Raw genomic sequence first — 16,678 nt, 5'->3', positions numbered from 1 at the left:
ACTATTCAAAGGACGTGTTGGAATGGTACGAAGCCAACGGGGTCACCTTCGTGCCAAAGGAAATGAACCCGCCCAACGCGCCGGAGCTTCGCCCAATAGAGAAATATTGGGCGATTATGAAGCAGGCCCTCCGGAAAAACCCAAAAGTTGTCAAATCGGAGGCGGACTTCAAGAGAAAATGGATTTCTGTTCCAAAAAAATTACAACCTGACGTTGTACAGAACCTTATGGACGGGGTAAAGAGGAAGGTGCGACTATACGGGCTTGGGCTCGAAGTATGAATAAAAAGAAAATGCCAAAAGTTGTTTAATAGTTTTTATTTTACTGTCTAAAATTTTCAAAAGGATCGGTCTACTGGGCGAATTTCTACAGCGTTTTTTCCGTGATGCAATTTGATGTGACACACCCTTTAATTTTCTACATTCCATCTTTTGATTAAAATTTTGTAGGTCTGAAGATTTTTGTAGGTTTTTTTTTAAATTTTGAGTTTTATCAATTTTTTTCCGAAAAATCTTAATTTGAAAACTATAAGATCTACAAAAAGTTGGTTAGAGAATAAAATGTAGGAAAGTACTTTGGTTTTCATAAAAAAATATCAAACAATTTTTTGAAAAAAAATCATTGAAAATAAAACATTTTGAAAATTCAAATTAATTTTTCCCGAAAACATGTGCTGATGATTGCGCCGGCTAGCTGACGCCATATGAGCCTTAATAAAATATATATTTTGGATGTGTTTTTAAAAATCTGAAAAAATAGATATAAACAGCCCTTTAAATTTACAACAAGTCACCCATACATTGGAAGATGGGCACATTTACATGGAAAAAGTTTTTCGAACAACAACTGTTTAATTTTTTTCTTTGAAAAAATATCATTCATGTTTAATTCGTAACATTTTTATGTATACATTATCGCAATTTACGTGCTCTGCTAACTTTTCTCTATTTAGAAACATGTCAAGAACATGTCAAACGTGAGAATTTACACACAAAATGTTAGGAGCAAAACATTATTTTTTTCAAGAGTCTTCATACAAAAATCGCTTATATTCCAAAAACTATAACAGTTCATATTTTAATAAGATCTAAAACATTGGCGAATACACTATATCGCTATCTTGACTTTAAACAAAATTTGGATTGTTGTATTTTTTTCAAAGAAAATATGAAAAAGCTGTTGTTAGAAAAACTTTTTCCCTGTAAAAGTGCCTATCTTCCGATGCATGGACGACTTGTTGGAAATTGTAAGGGCTATTGAGATATATATATATATATATATATATATATATATATATATATATATATATATATATATATATATATATATATTTTTTTTTTTTTTTTTTTTTTTTTTTGTGAGCGATTGTTTTTCCAAAAAAATTTTGGTATTTTTTTGTAAAAAATTAAACACTTTCCTACATTTCATCCTTTGACATGCAGCATAACCTTCTGGGCGTGAATATTCCGCGCAGTCGTCGATGTTGATGCATGGCCGGGGTATCGACGTTTAGGATTGTCGCAATGGACCCACTTTTCATCGCCAGTAACAATTCGATGCAAAAAAAACCCTTTCTTCTGTGCCGTTGGAGCAGTTGTTCGCACGTGAAAAAACGGCGTTCGACGTCTCGTGGCTTCAATTCATACTGCACCCAATGTCCTATCTTTCGAAACATTCCCATTGCTTTTAAACGATCAGGTATGGTTTGCTGAGCTACTCGAAGTGTATATGTGTATAAGTTCTTGTTGCGTTTGTGACGGATCTTGATCGAGTAAAGCCTTCAATTCTTCATCTTCAAACTTTTTAGGCGGTCCGGAACGTCCTTCGTCTTCCAAGTCAAAATCACTTTTAAACCGATCAAAACACGTCTGACACGTTCGCTCAGTTGGAGCGTGGTCACTATAAACATACCTCAAAATGCGATGCTTTTCCGCAGCTGTTTTCTTTATATTGAAGTAATGAAGTAATACTCCCCGCAAAAACACTCTCGTTGGTAAGAAATTCGACATACTCGAAGTGGCATAAAACTATGTTGTTTACGCTTCAACTTTTTGACATATACTGTGAAAGACACGCAAGGACAGTAGCTTTCCAACGAATGTCTGGAAATTTGATTCACTGGAATAATAATCAAGTTACGCCATCTGTTGTAAAACCGAAGAAACTTAGCGGTACACCTATTATTTTTTTTCAATTGCGAAATGAACCCGCAACGCAACTCATTCAATAACTGATAACTGGCAGGATTTTCTCATTTGTAGGTCTTAAACTTCAAGAAGTAGAAACAGAATATTACTTAATACAGAATTCTTAATCTAGCTCTTATCTTTTTTCGACAGGTTCAAAACTTTTGTTTGAACAGTTGCCAAAAAACCGTTGAACGATCTGATGCTTGCGACAAATGTCCAATATCTAAGATATTGCTGTGTGCTCTATTTTATTCACCGGCTTGCCATTCACCTCACACAGAACCAGCAACGTGCTAGAGTATTTCTGAAGTGCACAGCAATCCAGTGCTGAGAGAACGACGCGATAAATTGTTAGGTTATCTACACACATAAAAAACAGGAAGTGGGTTATATCTGTGGTATAACCGCAAGGTTGACGTATGACTATCGTTGATTTAGTGATCATTTGTTTGAATTTGAATTTGAATCCATTCCGAATGAATGAATAAATGAATATTTGAAGGACTTCGAAAACGGGAGCGTTACGTTGGAGGCACAAGGTTTCATGCATCCCATATTGGATACGAAAATATCCTGATGGGGAAGAATAATCTTCAGAAGCTTTCCTGCTATTTGCACTTGATTGAAAAATCATAAAACCAAATGTATTTGGTCGCAGTATTATATGGATAGAAAACACTAAAAATAAACTCTTTCGCTCGAATGTATTTGTCAATTCCAAGGGGAACTGGCAGATTATTTTTTAGCAACGATGACATCTTTCCGGAATCTTCTCGTTGCTGGCTAACAACCGAACGAAAAGAGTTCCGCGCGTGTATGCGTGTGTGGCGGCTGCTCCGATGCCTCAAGCGGAACCGTTTTTCGATGCTGATACTCTCTTGGTCGCCTTCTCTTCTCCTGATGAATCGGCTCTTCTGCGCTCCCTCACAGTTCGAAACAAACTGAATGCGTTTCAGGTCAGGTCAGTCGGTGTCCTCACGACCCTCGCCGTCCAGCTCGTCCAGCAACGATGTTGTCCAGTAGGTGTCCTCACGATAAATGAATGCGTTTCGCCACCACAATCGCTTAAGTAAGCTTTTTGTCCGTGATTGAATCAAGAGAAGGCGTGGTTTACTATGGCAGTTTGGAAGGAAAGTTTGATACTTTCCGCGACTGAGCAATAATCGATTGGAAATTATATAATTTTCGCGATGCGAAACATTTTCTGTTGCGCGCGCATCCAATATTGGATCCGGAAATATCCTGATGGGGAAGAATAATCTTCAGAAGCTTTTCTGCTAATTGCACTTGATTGAAAAGTCACAAAACCAAATGTATTTGGTCGCAGTATTATATGGATAGAAAACATTAAAATAAACTCTTTCGCTTGAATCTAATTTTCAATTCCAGGGGGAACTGGCAGATTATTTTTCTGCAACGATAACATCTTTCCCGATTCTTCTCGATGCTGGCTAACAACCGAACGAAAAGAGTTCCGCGCGAGTATGTGTGGCAGCTGCTCCGATGCCTCAAACGGAACCTGTTCGATGCTGGTACTTTCTCGGTCGCTTTTCCAGTGGCATCACTCTCCTCCTGATAGATTCCCTTTTGGCCTAAGGTGCACATACCGTCTCTTGGTGACACCGTTCATCAGCGCTTTCATGATGAACTTCAACACAACAGCGACAACATGCTCTAATCGCTGTTCAATTATAACTGAGTGGATTTCCGAGCGGCGCTCGCTTATATACCGATTGGTGATTTCAATAGCCTGTTTTGAAAGCAATTTTAAGGCTATTGAAACAAGTTTTTGGATCAAAAAGTAACAAATATATAACGCGTAGACATTTTATCTTTCGAATGAAGTTTTTATCATACCATTTCTTTCATTTGTTTAGAAGCTATTAACGCTCAAAAACTCGGTCTCCGGCGTAACTCTTTCATTTTCGAAACTTTGATTTTACACCCCGGTATAGAAATGAAAGACGTAATCCTACGTCCAAAAAGATCAATGAAGCAGACTACAAATTTGATGAGGATAACGATGATAAGTACGCCTAGATGGATGCTCTGTGGCAAACCAGAAGGAAGGGTAAGCTTGGCAGACCATGGACCTTTGTACTTAACGAACAACTCATGATTTGTAGGCGTGCATTTGGTGCATCTGGGTTTTCCTTTTGTCAACAGCAATCGAGTGTACAATTTTGTAGAATACCTCGGAAAAAAATACATTGACAGTGGACAAATGTTATTAAGTTGGAAGTTTTTGGCAGGGTTTTCATAGATTCGTGTTGTCTTACAGACATCAAATTTTCAAAGAAGCAATACGTAATATTGATAGATAAGACATAAAATATGCATAGAACAAAGTTTGTTTTTGTGTGATTACCAGAGAACAGATGACTATCTTTATTTCGTTGTGTTCGTCTCCACCCATATATATTGATTATGTTCGTGGAAAATTTACGTAGATTGTAAGTGAATTGATCTTTCCAAAACTTCATTTATTATGTTCTACGGAACTTGCTAATTTTTGCGATTCGGGGCACATCTCCATATCACTTCCTAATTATTTTAGCCAATTGTTTCCTCCATCATAAAAAGCAAATGTGAGCCGCGATCGCTGTTGTTAGAGAAATAAAACCCGATGCAGTCCCGAGTTTAGCAGTATGCAGTGTGCCCCCCATAGGTACAATACGCTGCGCTGCTGCCTGATGCCGTTTCGTTACACCGCGCTAAAGGTTGACCTACTTTTGAGTCCGGTGATTGCGTTTGAGCGTTTGAAAACGTAACGTGTTGTACATAGTGTTGAAGGTTACAAAGTTAATGGCATACATAGAAAATTAACCGAACGGCGGCGGTGACCGAATCAAATGTGAGTGAGCGTCGCGCTACTTTTTTGAGGCGTTCTCAACACCAACGGGCAAAATATAATCCACACCATGATGGTGTAAAGTTGGATAGTTTTATTTTTGAAGGTCAGCTGAGATGGAGTAGAAATTGAATTTTTTACGAAACCCAGCTGAAGCGAACGTTTGTCGTCGACGTTGCGTTGCTACATCGATTGAGCCTTGGCCATGGGGAAATAGTTTCATAGGAGAAGCTCTTCACAGAACGACACAGAGACGACACCGTTTCGATGTCGGTTATACTTAACTAGACTCGCTTAAGGTGAAATACATAGAAGGGTTTCAAACTGTGTTTATTTTACAAAGGTGTGCTTGTGGAATTAACAATGAATGATTTGTTTTCAGACATAACTCATACTGTAAATCACATTTCACGGTTGCGGAAGCAAATCGAACGTTTGCGTTTGTTGTGGGCGAGATGTTTATGCTAGGAAACTTCCGCCAGGAGTGTGGTTTTCTATCGATAATTAATAAATCATTAAGTATTATTATTAAGTATTATTGAGCATCAAGAGGTATATTTTTATTAGAGATTTCAGCTGTAGGTTGGGTCATCTCTATGAGATACGAGACAATGTCTTGTCGAAAGTTGTCCCTATCTCCGCCAATGTTGTAAGCATGTCCAATCGCTAGTCTAGAGACTACCTGTTTAACACGGTGTCCTCGAGCATCTCTCCACTTCGAAGTTATCTCTTACATCTTGCGTGGGAAGAATTCTCGGAATCCACGTCGACCAGCTTTGGTCCTGGAATGTAGTGACTAGCTGAGATGTCTGGTCCTGTCACTTTCATTCCAACTGTCTCTATACTCTGTCCAACTTCTATAAGACCACCCTGATTTTATTTCGTTGCAACACAAACCGTTTGAATTTCAACAAGATACATTCATACATTGTTGAATGCTTAGAATATGGTATGTGTAACGTCAATTTCGTTCAAAAAAGTTGTTTGTTTATTTATTGTATTTAAATATGATAATGTCAGCTGTCCAGTTTCTATAAGACCATTTCAAAATTCATGAGTATTATCAATGAAAAATTCAAAACTATCGGCTGATTTACATGTCAATAATTGGCAACTTTGCCATTTCGGCTAATAACCTGGAAAATTCTTGTTGGAATACTATTTATCAAATTCTGCTGAACGGATTTCTCGATATTTTTCCATGTTTCCGAAATTGCGACCTTGAGTTCTTCAATCGTGGTGTACCGTTTTCCCTCAGTTCTCCGTACAAGGATCCCCTTAAGATTTTCAACAGGATTCAAGTCTGGAGAGCTATCCGACCAGTGCAAAAACTTAAGTTTTTGATCCTTAATCCATTGGTTCGTTTCCTTGCTGGGATGAATAGTAGCATTGTTTTGCTGGAATATGATTCTTTTGTGACGATATCCACGCAAAAGCGGTAGAAGAGAGGATTCCAGAACATGGGCCTGATTCTCGAATACACTACGAATACACTTCACGGTGGAAACGGTATGAAACGCATTCGCGATGACAACAGTACGGTGTCGACATCTGGATGCGAGATTAGTTTCCCACTAAATTTATCATTATAAAATCAAATTATCTTCAGATTAAATTTTGGTATGAGATTATTATATCGCACGAAGAAAACAAAGTTTTCCACTCACATTGAATACCAGTTTGATACGAAGAGGTTAATTTTCATTAATGATTTTTTACTTGAAAAGTGCTCATTCTGCCTGAAAACTCATCATTATCTTCGACACTTCACTAACTCGTAAAACGTAGTTCAATAGCGTGCCGTTTATTTCGTTTCCACCGTGTATTCGAGAATCAGGCCCCATGTATGTAATCCTTGAATGATGTGAAAACTATCTTGAGCTTCCCGGTTGCACAGAATCCCGCCCAAAACATGCACGAGTCTCCACCAAAATTCCTGGTTGAAATATATTGTTCCTTCTTTCATGAATCACGCCAGTACCCGTTGAAACCATCTGGACCATCCAAACTGAACTTTTTTTTTCGTCAGTGAAAATAACCCATACATTGAAGAACTTTTCGTTATGGTATATTGGAAAATGTATTCTTTTAGGAACATTCTTTGTCACAACATACCATGCCCCACTGTCAGTTCATGTGAGCTTTGGCAGAACTCAGACGTCTTCCGATGTGAGATAGTGTAAGATGAGGAACTATAACCTTCGAACCCCTTTTTATATGAGGAACTTTTACCAAAACTTGACGAATTGTCACCCGAATGACATTCAAATTGAAATATTACTTTATTTGCATAAGCGATTTTGAGGTACTCGAAGTTGTTCTAGCTATTTCCAGTTATTCCCGGTCAAAGAGCTTCAATTCACGTGGAGCTCTATCCTTCTTATCGTACCTTGAGAATTCGCCAAATAATTGAGCACTACTTGATGGGATCGTCCAATCCGACGAGTAATTTCTCTGATACTAACATTTTTTTGATCAAATACATCGATTTGTTTTTCTTCTCTCTTCGTGAGCACTTTTCCCTTCGGCATTTTCCAGATTTATTGGTTTTGATCAACTAAAACAACGGAAATTGTAACTGGTCTTATAGAAACTTGGCACTTGAAAAATACAAAAACATTCGTTTACGCTCAGTGCTTGCACACACACATATGAAAATCATGCAGTGTATGGTAGTCACCAATATCTACACGCTAGAATATAAATTGAAGCATTGTTTGTTTACAATGACACAAAGCAGCAGGATTATCACCTGGAAGTTGGACAGAGTGTAGTGCTTTGGCGTGTCGGATATTCAGAACATCCAAACGCAATATTTTTACGAACGACTAAGGAGTCCGAGCCGACTCTTTAATCGTTTCAGGTTCCAGCCTCTCGATCCGCTTCAATGGATTCCTAGTACAGGTGGGAGTTTGATGGTCCGCGGTTCTGTGAAGAAGGGGATTGGCTTTAATGAGAAGGGAGTATTCTCCTTTCAAGGCTGCGACATTACAAGCGAGACATGTAGTGTCGCTCGCATGGTAGATTGGAAGTAGAAGTAGAAGATTGGAAGTTTCATAGATGCAACGGGAGTTCAACCTGTTCTGAGCAGGTTGGATAGTTGCGAATTATACGTATTTCAATGATAGAGAACCAACAAATTAATGTATCTCGATTGTAAACAAAAGCTTATGCGTGTCTTCGTACTGGGTTTAATTTCTGGAACCCAGGGGTGGATCAACTATCCTCCGACGACGAAGAGAAACGGGTCTGGTGTTAAATTCGATTCCTGCGTAAAGATACGGATTTCTTATCCATCCGCTCAGCACAATACAAAAGAATTGCGTTATCTGCGATCGTGTGTCTGCTTCTGACAGTATCCAGGTCAATCAATCAACAGAGATCATCGCATGCTGGCAGATATTCTCCTCTCCATCCGAGATTTCGAGGAACTTTTTCTGGATATTTTCTAACCTTTGGATATGCAAATCGTACAAGCTGATCATGATCCGTGATCCTGAGACCGTGAGATTAAATAAGATCCACGCAAAATCATTCGTGCATTAGAATAAAGACTGTGGGCCTGATTACAAACATCACTGTCACGTACGCTTTTACGTCACTTCACTTAATCTTTTAGTGTCTATCATCATTGTCACGGACAGTTACGTGTAAAAATAAACTCCGTGAAGTGGAAGAGATCATTCCCGTTTATAAGAGGCATTTGGATAATTTCGGGCGTTTGAACGTTATGTCGATTGAATAATTTCGGACGTTTGAACGTTATGCAGGTAAAATTAATACAGTGTATGAGATAATATTCCATTTAATTAAGCGTATGTTTTAGAATGCCAAGTTTGCAATTATACCTCGATGATTCGGTATTTCAATGCCAACTGTTCGGATTCATCCCATGATTCATTTGCTTGATGCGTTAGTTTCCTCAATCAAACGCTGGTTCGAAGATGAATACTTGGTTGCTCGTGAATAATGTATTTGTTCAACAAATGGGAATGTCATTTTATTTCCTCTTTCTATAAATTACTGTAGAGATAAAACATGATTATTATATATAATAATGAATATCTCGCATATTTTTTTCCTTAGCTCTGTCTTACTCGTTTGAATAGTGATAAGTATTTAGTATAGGTCAAGGTTAGAATCATTTTATAAGAACCATTTCTACAATTTTTTTGAATAACAATATCTTCTTTAACTCATAGAAAATGCGAATTTATCCACCTCACGATCAGTATAATCTGAGCTACTCCTATATAAGATGCAATCCTTTTATACTTCCTATTCTCGTGTAATTTGATGTATGGGACACGAGATTTGATTTAATTATTTAAACAGGAACTGGTTAACAGCATCGGTCAGAAACATAATTTTCATATAAAACATCTGATTGATTTCAAGGTATTTTCTAGAAGCAGAAAGTGATGCAGATTTTCTTTAAACGGATATCAAAAATATCAAAAAAATATATTTTCAAAATTTATTATTAAGTTTATAATTTCAAAACACAGTATCTTGAGAATACTTTGAAATGATAGACTCATTTTTTCGTTGTTTGTTTCCTTATCATCAGTTTAGTTCAGTTCTTTGTTTTTAAGAAACATTAAACTTCGCAGTGCATTTGGCTCTTAGATCTATTATTACTTTTTTAATATTCTTTTATTCAAAACAATATCGTTTTTTTTTCCCAAAATATATATTTTATTAAGGCACATGTGGCGTTAGCCTGACGGGGCCGGGAGTCCAATATTTTGACAATTTTTGTCTTACAACTATGTTAGTAATATGTAACCGATTACTCGCGGTTGACTCGAGGTTAGTATTACAAGTGTTCTCATAATTGGTATGTTGCAGTCTTCGATGCTCTGTACGTGTGCCCGACACGGGATACTTCCTATTGGGATGCAGCTGACCATTAATCAGCAACGCCCCCCTAGTCTGTACCCCATATCTAGCGTGGTGCGTCTTTTTTGACAATATCGTGGTTTTTCGACAATATCGTTGAAAATATTTATTGCGTAAAAAGGGAAAAAAATAATGGCCTTATTCTTTATAACTATCGACGTTATAACTATCGTACGAATGTTTGAATTACAAAAACCTGCTCTACAATGTTGGAACATCTTCACGGTTATTTTTCAATACTCAAAATATCTTCTTCTTCTTTTCCTTTGTTTACGGAGACTTTAAATCTAACGATTCATTCGTCTCCGATTCAAAATATCAACAAATCAATATTATACATAATCAACATCATTCTGATCGTTCTTTCTAATGAGAGATGACGAATTGTTGTTTTGCTCACACTGTTACAACGTATCTGAGCCAGTGGCCTCAATTTACGTTTTACGTTGTTGCAACTTTCTGTTAGTTTACTCCTAAAAATGGAAATAAAAAAATGCTATTATAGTACAATCGTAAGTAGAATTACTTACCTACTTACCTGTTGCCATGAGCTACATTTTTAGTTCTTAATTACTCTTCATGTCGCAGTAACCGAATCTAAATAAACAAATTTACGTCCTCTGGATACGTCAGGATTCCGTCTAAAAATGCTACCGGGTAAATTGTTGTTTGTTTATCTTTTCTCTCATAAACAAGACAAGACAAGATTCAATATGTTGGCAAAAAAGCTAAGTAAATACTTACTAAACTTACTTCATTCCGCGTGACTAGCTTTCACCGTCTAAAACACAAGTGGAAACTATACCTGTTTTCTCCGTGACATGACAGTATCGTGGTATTCATGATAACACCGAGTTCATCAAAGTTGTCACGACGGATGAGCTCTTCCAGATCCTACACACACGGTGGCAGCCGTAATAAAGTTGTATACAATTCACTTCGTTTTCACTATGAAGTGACGTTCGTGATCAGGCCCTGTGTCTGCCGATTTTTGAGTGCACCATTCGACGACGCATAGCAGAACGTTATCTGAAGAGCTGTTTAGCTGGGAAGCGACCGATAATCAACAAGAAGAAGCTACTTCTCTCCGCAAGAAATCATAGTAACAAGCCGCTAAAGTCCAGGAAGTGGAAGTGTCATCTGGTCGGAGGAGTCAAAGTTCAAGCTGTTCAATTTTGACTTGTACGGAAAATGAGGTAAATGTTCTTTCAGATGTGGCAAGCTCTAGAATACGCGTGACCACAGTGCAAGTCGGAGAAAATTTCTTTGACGAAAAATTCCCCCGAGCAGAACGGGAATCGAACCCGAACCCCCGGCATGATAATGTGTAACGCTGACCACTCGGCCACGGGAGCAATCCTTTCTTGGTAACATTCAATTCTTTCGGCATCAGTGTTAGACTGTTGTTTTAGCTCTGATGCACGCCTACGGGATCGGTGCTTATAGTGCCTGGTCATATATTGTGACATATTTACTTGCGTAAAAAGGCTCATTTATCACTTATTATTTCCGCACTTCATACGATAGACGTTGAAACACGCGAAATGTACAACATGCGCGTTTCACCATAGGGGGGGGGGGGGAAACTTTCCGTTGTCCGGAGAATAGGTAGCGTCATTACCGCTGGAAGAACGCTTCTTTTTATCGATGGACAGCAAAACACCAATGGAGCGATTAGCAGGAAAATCCACCAACCGCAAAAGTCACCGATAACTGTACAGGAGCAAAGACCGTCACAATGGTTGAAGCTCAAAGGATAGATGACTCTTTCTTTCCTTGCTCAGTTATGGGGGATTGTATTGTCAGAGATTATCATGTATTGAATTACGCAAATTTCAGAATCTATAAATTAAGCACAAAAGGAAAACAAAAACAACAACTTAAACTGAATTATTGATCTGATGAACATGTGACATATACGATTCACATCAGCAAAAAATCAAACATCAAACGCATTTCATTATACAGTCCCATATTCTACTTTATACAGAGTACAGAGAAAAGATTCCTTTTGCGAATCGACCAATAAGAACGAGGGTTTTACGATTGCCTGAGATTTTCCAATTGTTGGATAGTTAGTTGCATAAGATATGGAATTTTATTCATTGTGATGAATTGTTTTGGAGTGCCCAAATCGATTGATGCACAAATCTCGAAAATCCAACAGGAAATGACTTAGAAGTAATTGTGAGTATAAGAGGAAGCTTGTATTTTCGATTTCGGCCAATCAGAATACGACATTTTTGTTTAGTTGAGATTTTTCAATTGTCCGATAGTTAGTTTCATGATAGATATTATTTTCTTAAATGTGATAAATTTTTGTGTAGTGCCTAGAATGGTTGACGCAAAAATTTCGTAAATTTATCTTTAAATGACAGAGCAAAAAGCGTTTGATTTAGACAACTTTTACGATACGATCGACTTTCGTTTTTCAATTTGTGCCCCCAATATGCTCCCGAAAGACGTAATTCAACGTCAAAATGTTTTTTCGGTGCTTTCAATGTATTGTTTGGCCTAGTGCGTGTACGTGTTATCGTGATATCCTTTACCGGATTGTTCGTGAAAATTGAAAAATATCGACACGATTTTTTTCTCTGATTGAACTATTATTAAACATGATTCGTTATAAAACTTAGGATGAGATCCAACAGAAAATATTGAAAATTGCGCGTATTAAATTAGTACATACATCATTGTCAGGTAAGATCAATATATTAAAAAACAATTTGCGATTTTAAAAGAAGAAACAACTTTTCTATTCCCATTAATTGAAAAAAATCTATACAAATTAGAAAATGTTGTATCTAATCGAACAATATCAATGCCAGGACTTGAAGAGCTGTGAAGCCGCCTATGAAAGTTGGGTTCCAGCTAACATCCAATGTTGTTCTTGATACCGGAATTGATACTGCTGCACGAAAGAGCAACGGAAAGTGAACAATTCAACGGTATTGGAATTGGAATTTATGAACATCGATACAATAAAATCAGAGAATGTCGAGTTTTTCATGTTGATGTTGGAATATCTATCTAGATTCTCTTTTCACTAGTTTACTATTCAAAATATCAATATTATTAATAATTGATGGATCCGCATTATATCTGCCACTACAACTCTCACAACCCGTTAGAAGTTCAGTTCAGTTTATATAGCAAACTCAAGGTGATTTGTTTTGATTTTTGTTAAAAACATGAACCGGATTTTTCGTGTGATACTAACTGTATTTTGCATTAAGCGATATAATTTTTAATCTACCCACAGAACAAACAGATAATAAACCACATAACTAGTAGTAAATTTGATTACTAGTCTACATCTGGAAAATCAGGGAATATCAAAGAATTTTATTTCGGTTTTTGAGTCGACACCCTGTATGCCTTTGTTTTTCGTGTTTGAAGGGGCGGATTCTATACATTACTTTTTACAGTCAAAGTGTTGTTTATGTAATTGTAACATGTTTACGTTTATATTTTTTGAACTAAACGAAGTGAACACTTTTCAACCGAAATTTTCGCGAACAGATAAACAAAGACAGGTGTAGATAATTGGTTTTTAATCGATCTTCAGATCTTCTATATAACACATTGATGGCTATTGCAGCCAATCTGTGTGTTGTGTATAAGTAATTTTCTCTATCACATCTTTTCCAAACTGTTTCAGTAAGTTGGGTTTGGGGGTTGGGATTCACTTGTATATTCATTTACTGTTCTTGGCTCTAGTAGTAGTGTTAATGTTGTCCGTTTAAACATTACTTGTGCCTCGACTGTTAAGTTTTTCACTAGTAACCAAGTTTTTATCATTGCTAAATACATTTTTCTTCCTTCTCATGCCATTCTAGGAATCGGGAAGTCACACACAGACGCCGCATCGGCCCGCACTCCATACCCAATTCCGTCAGCATGTGGACTGTACTACTTCGAGGTGAAGATCATCTCCAAAGGTCGCGACGGTTACATGGGCATCGGGCTGACCGCGCATACACACTTCAAAATGAACCGCTTGCCGGGCTGGGATAAGCAGTCCTACGGATATCACGGGGACGATGGGAACTCGTTCTGTTCGTCTGGAAACGGACAGCCGTACGGACCCACATTTACCACCGGTGATATTATTGGTTGTGGAGTAAATTTAGTGGATAATACATGTTTCTACACTAAGAATGGACACCATTTAGGAATAGCTTTCAGAGATTTACCAGTGAGTGTTGATGACATCGTTGGTGATATTATTTCTACATTCGTTCCGTTATTCTTCCACAGCCACGATTATATCCTACGGTTGGGTTGCAAACGCCCGGCGAAGTAGTGGATGCAAATTTTGGCCAGGAGCCATTCAAGTTTGACATCGAGGACATGTTGAAGGAGCTGAGAGCGGCCACCAAAGCCACCATTTACAACTTTCCGCTGCCGGATGACCAGGGTGACTGGACTGTGATTCTACACAAAATGGTCTCTTCCTACCTGGTACACCATGGGTACAGCTCATCGGCGGAAACCTTCGCTCGCTCCACCGGACAGACAATGCAAGAGGATATTGCCTCGATCAAGAATCGACAAAGTAAGAAGGTTTCGCAATTTATTTCATTGCTCATGTCATTCTCAATACTAATGCTCCATTCAATGAATCCGTGGATGATAAATGTCGATAATAATAAAATTCTTCAACGCTTTATTTGCAGAAATAATCAAACTAGTGCTATCAGGACGCATGGGACAAGCGATCGAGCAGACAATACGCTTATATCCGGGGCTGCTTGAATCGAATCAAAATCTGCTGTTCATGCTCAAATGCAGACAATTTATCGAAATGGTGAATGGATCTGATTTCGAACTTGTAAGTATCCTAAACCTTTGTTCAATGATTTTAAAGATACGAGTATTCTTTTCCCCAGGATGGTTCATCTCGTACGAGTCCAGTGCAAACATCAGTGATACAATCGACGAAAAGCTATCAGAACGGTAACACAGTTATTTCGGATAGCGGTGACAATCAGGGTTTAAGTAAAAATAACGTCCTTTGGTAAGTGGAATTGCTTTCCTCCATTGAGTATGTGTGTGTGTGTGGGCTTTCACAGTTATTCAGTGTCTTTGGCCGTTGCAGTGATAACGGAACGTGTATCGAAGACGACTATTCGAACGATGTCGAGATGGAGAATGGTCATGCGAACAACGTGAATAACAGTTCCAATGGTTACAAAAATGGCACCTCGAATTGTAATCCGAACGATTCGCTCGAAGATGACGACGAAGATGAAGAAGCCATGGGTAAGCAATGCGAATGAGATAAACGTAGCAATTGTAGCCACGAGATATTTATTTTGTAGATGTAGATCAGTCGCAATCACCGAATTGCAAAGCAAATAACGCTCTAGTGGCACGGTCCGGTGTTGAACGTATGCTAGAATTCGGGAGAGAACTGTTCCAGATGAGCCAACGACTCGAGAAGGAGCAAGGAGTTAACGAGACCAACCAGAAAATGCTAGAGGTAATTAGTTTTTGCAGTAAGAATGTATTATATTTACCTTATGAAACGGACGGGTAGTTGATTTTCTAAATCAGTTCAGTGACTGAGGTATACATATTGGGAAATTGCAATTATACGTAGTGTAGCTTGTAAGCAAAATAGATTCCAGAGTTCCTTAGCAAACGCTTATTTTCAACTTGTTTTAAGATTTTTCTTAAATTATTCAGATTATAATTGGTTAATGACATCATTCGGAATGATTTCCAAATTGGTTCTTGTGTCGAAATGATCAAACTTGCCCTAAAAACTGTCGTTTTGACTTTTCTGTCCAAATCGATAGTACCATGCATTTGCTGGCCTCCGCTGTTTACTGACCTCGTCTGGTTTGGTTTTTCGAGTCCGTTCCAATACTAGTGTTATTCCCTGTGATCATAGAACCTGATATTCGATTGACTCTAAACATTTTTTTATATTAACCGAAGCGACACTTAGTGGAAGCTTTTCAATTAATACAAGTAATACAAGTCTTGAAAGGTTCTTAATTGATGCTTAGAAATTTCATCAGGTGAACCATTTTTCCCAGTGGAACGTTCAGTGGAACAGAAACAGTTGATACAAGGTTTCCATGGCTGTGTGGTTAAAAGCAAAAATAGTCTGTTTCTTTTGCAAGCAGCAGACCATGTGTGGACGGTTTGCCGTCCGGCACGATTTCCATCACTTGATAGGAAGTTGCTATCCTATAATAGCACACAAAGTTGATCAATAGAGGGCCCTTATAATTGTTTGTTTAGTAGGCAGCGTTTAATGTGCAGCCTTCCTGCCACAAAGATCATCCGCAAATGTCGCATTGCGGATCAGTGATTCTCTAAACGATTATGCAATTTTCGATGTACACGATATGCTTTGATCGACATTATGTACGATTGTGACTCGATCCCACTTACAATATGCCAAGTTATACGATCTAATGTTTGCTGGAAAGGATGATATATTTGCATTATCGACCGAATTTTAGTTGGACGGATTGCAGAATGTAAAAACGAAAATTCAATCAAGTCTTGAGCATATTTTGTGGGTTTGCAGTGGAGAAATCATCAAGTCTTTCTTGTTCACACGAATTCAGTTGCATTTGTATGAAATACACGTCATTATCGCGCCTTTCTCCAGAAGGGAGTTGTAAATGTTGTAAATTCCAGATCGAATATATCCGACAGACACAAAGTGCCTCACGATGTTCAACTTCGCGTCATTGTTGAATTAAATTGAAATGAA

The 16,678-nt window shown here is 37.9% G+C and overlaps 1 protein-coding gene across 1 annotated transcript in view; it reads left to right on the top strand.

The window, feature by feature from the left end:
- The window catches only part of LOC129768540 (ran-binding protein 9), a 57,106-nt gene that overhangs the window by 29,106 nt on the left and 11,322 nt on the right, over positions 1 to 16,678 (top strand). The window contains exons 2-7 of the mRNA XM_055770263.1: positions 13,782 to 14,140; positions 14,203 to 14,500; positions 14,622 to 14,776; positions 14,835 to 14,962; positions 15,044 to 15,207; positions 15,267 to 15,427. Coding sequence (XP_055626238.1) covers positions 13,782 to 14,140; positions 14,203 to 14,500; positions 14,622 to 14,776; positions 14,835 to 14,962; positions 15,044 to 15,207; positions 15,267 to 15,427 — 1,265 coding nt within the window. The remainder of the gene's footprint in view (positions 1 to 13,781; positions 14,141 to 14,202; positions 14,501 to 14,621; positions 14,777 to 14,834; positions 14,963 to 15,043; positions 15,208 to 15,266; positions 15,428 to 16,678) is intronic.

This window comes from Toxorhynchites rutilus, chromosome 2 (assembly GCF_029784135.1).
Source record: "Toxorhynchites rutilus septentrionalis strain SRP chromosome 2, ASM2978413v1, whole genome shotgun sequence".
NCBI classification, from domain to species: domain Eukaryota; kingdom Metazoa; phylum Arthropoda; class Insecta; order Diptera; family Culicidae; genus Toxorhynchites; species Toxorhynchites rutilus.
The sequence above is the reverse complement of the archived record's forward strand: the minus strand, read 5'-3'. Positions and strand labels throughout refer to the sequence as shown.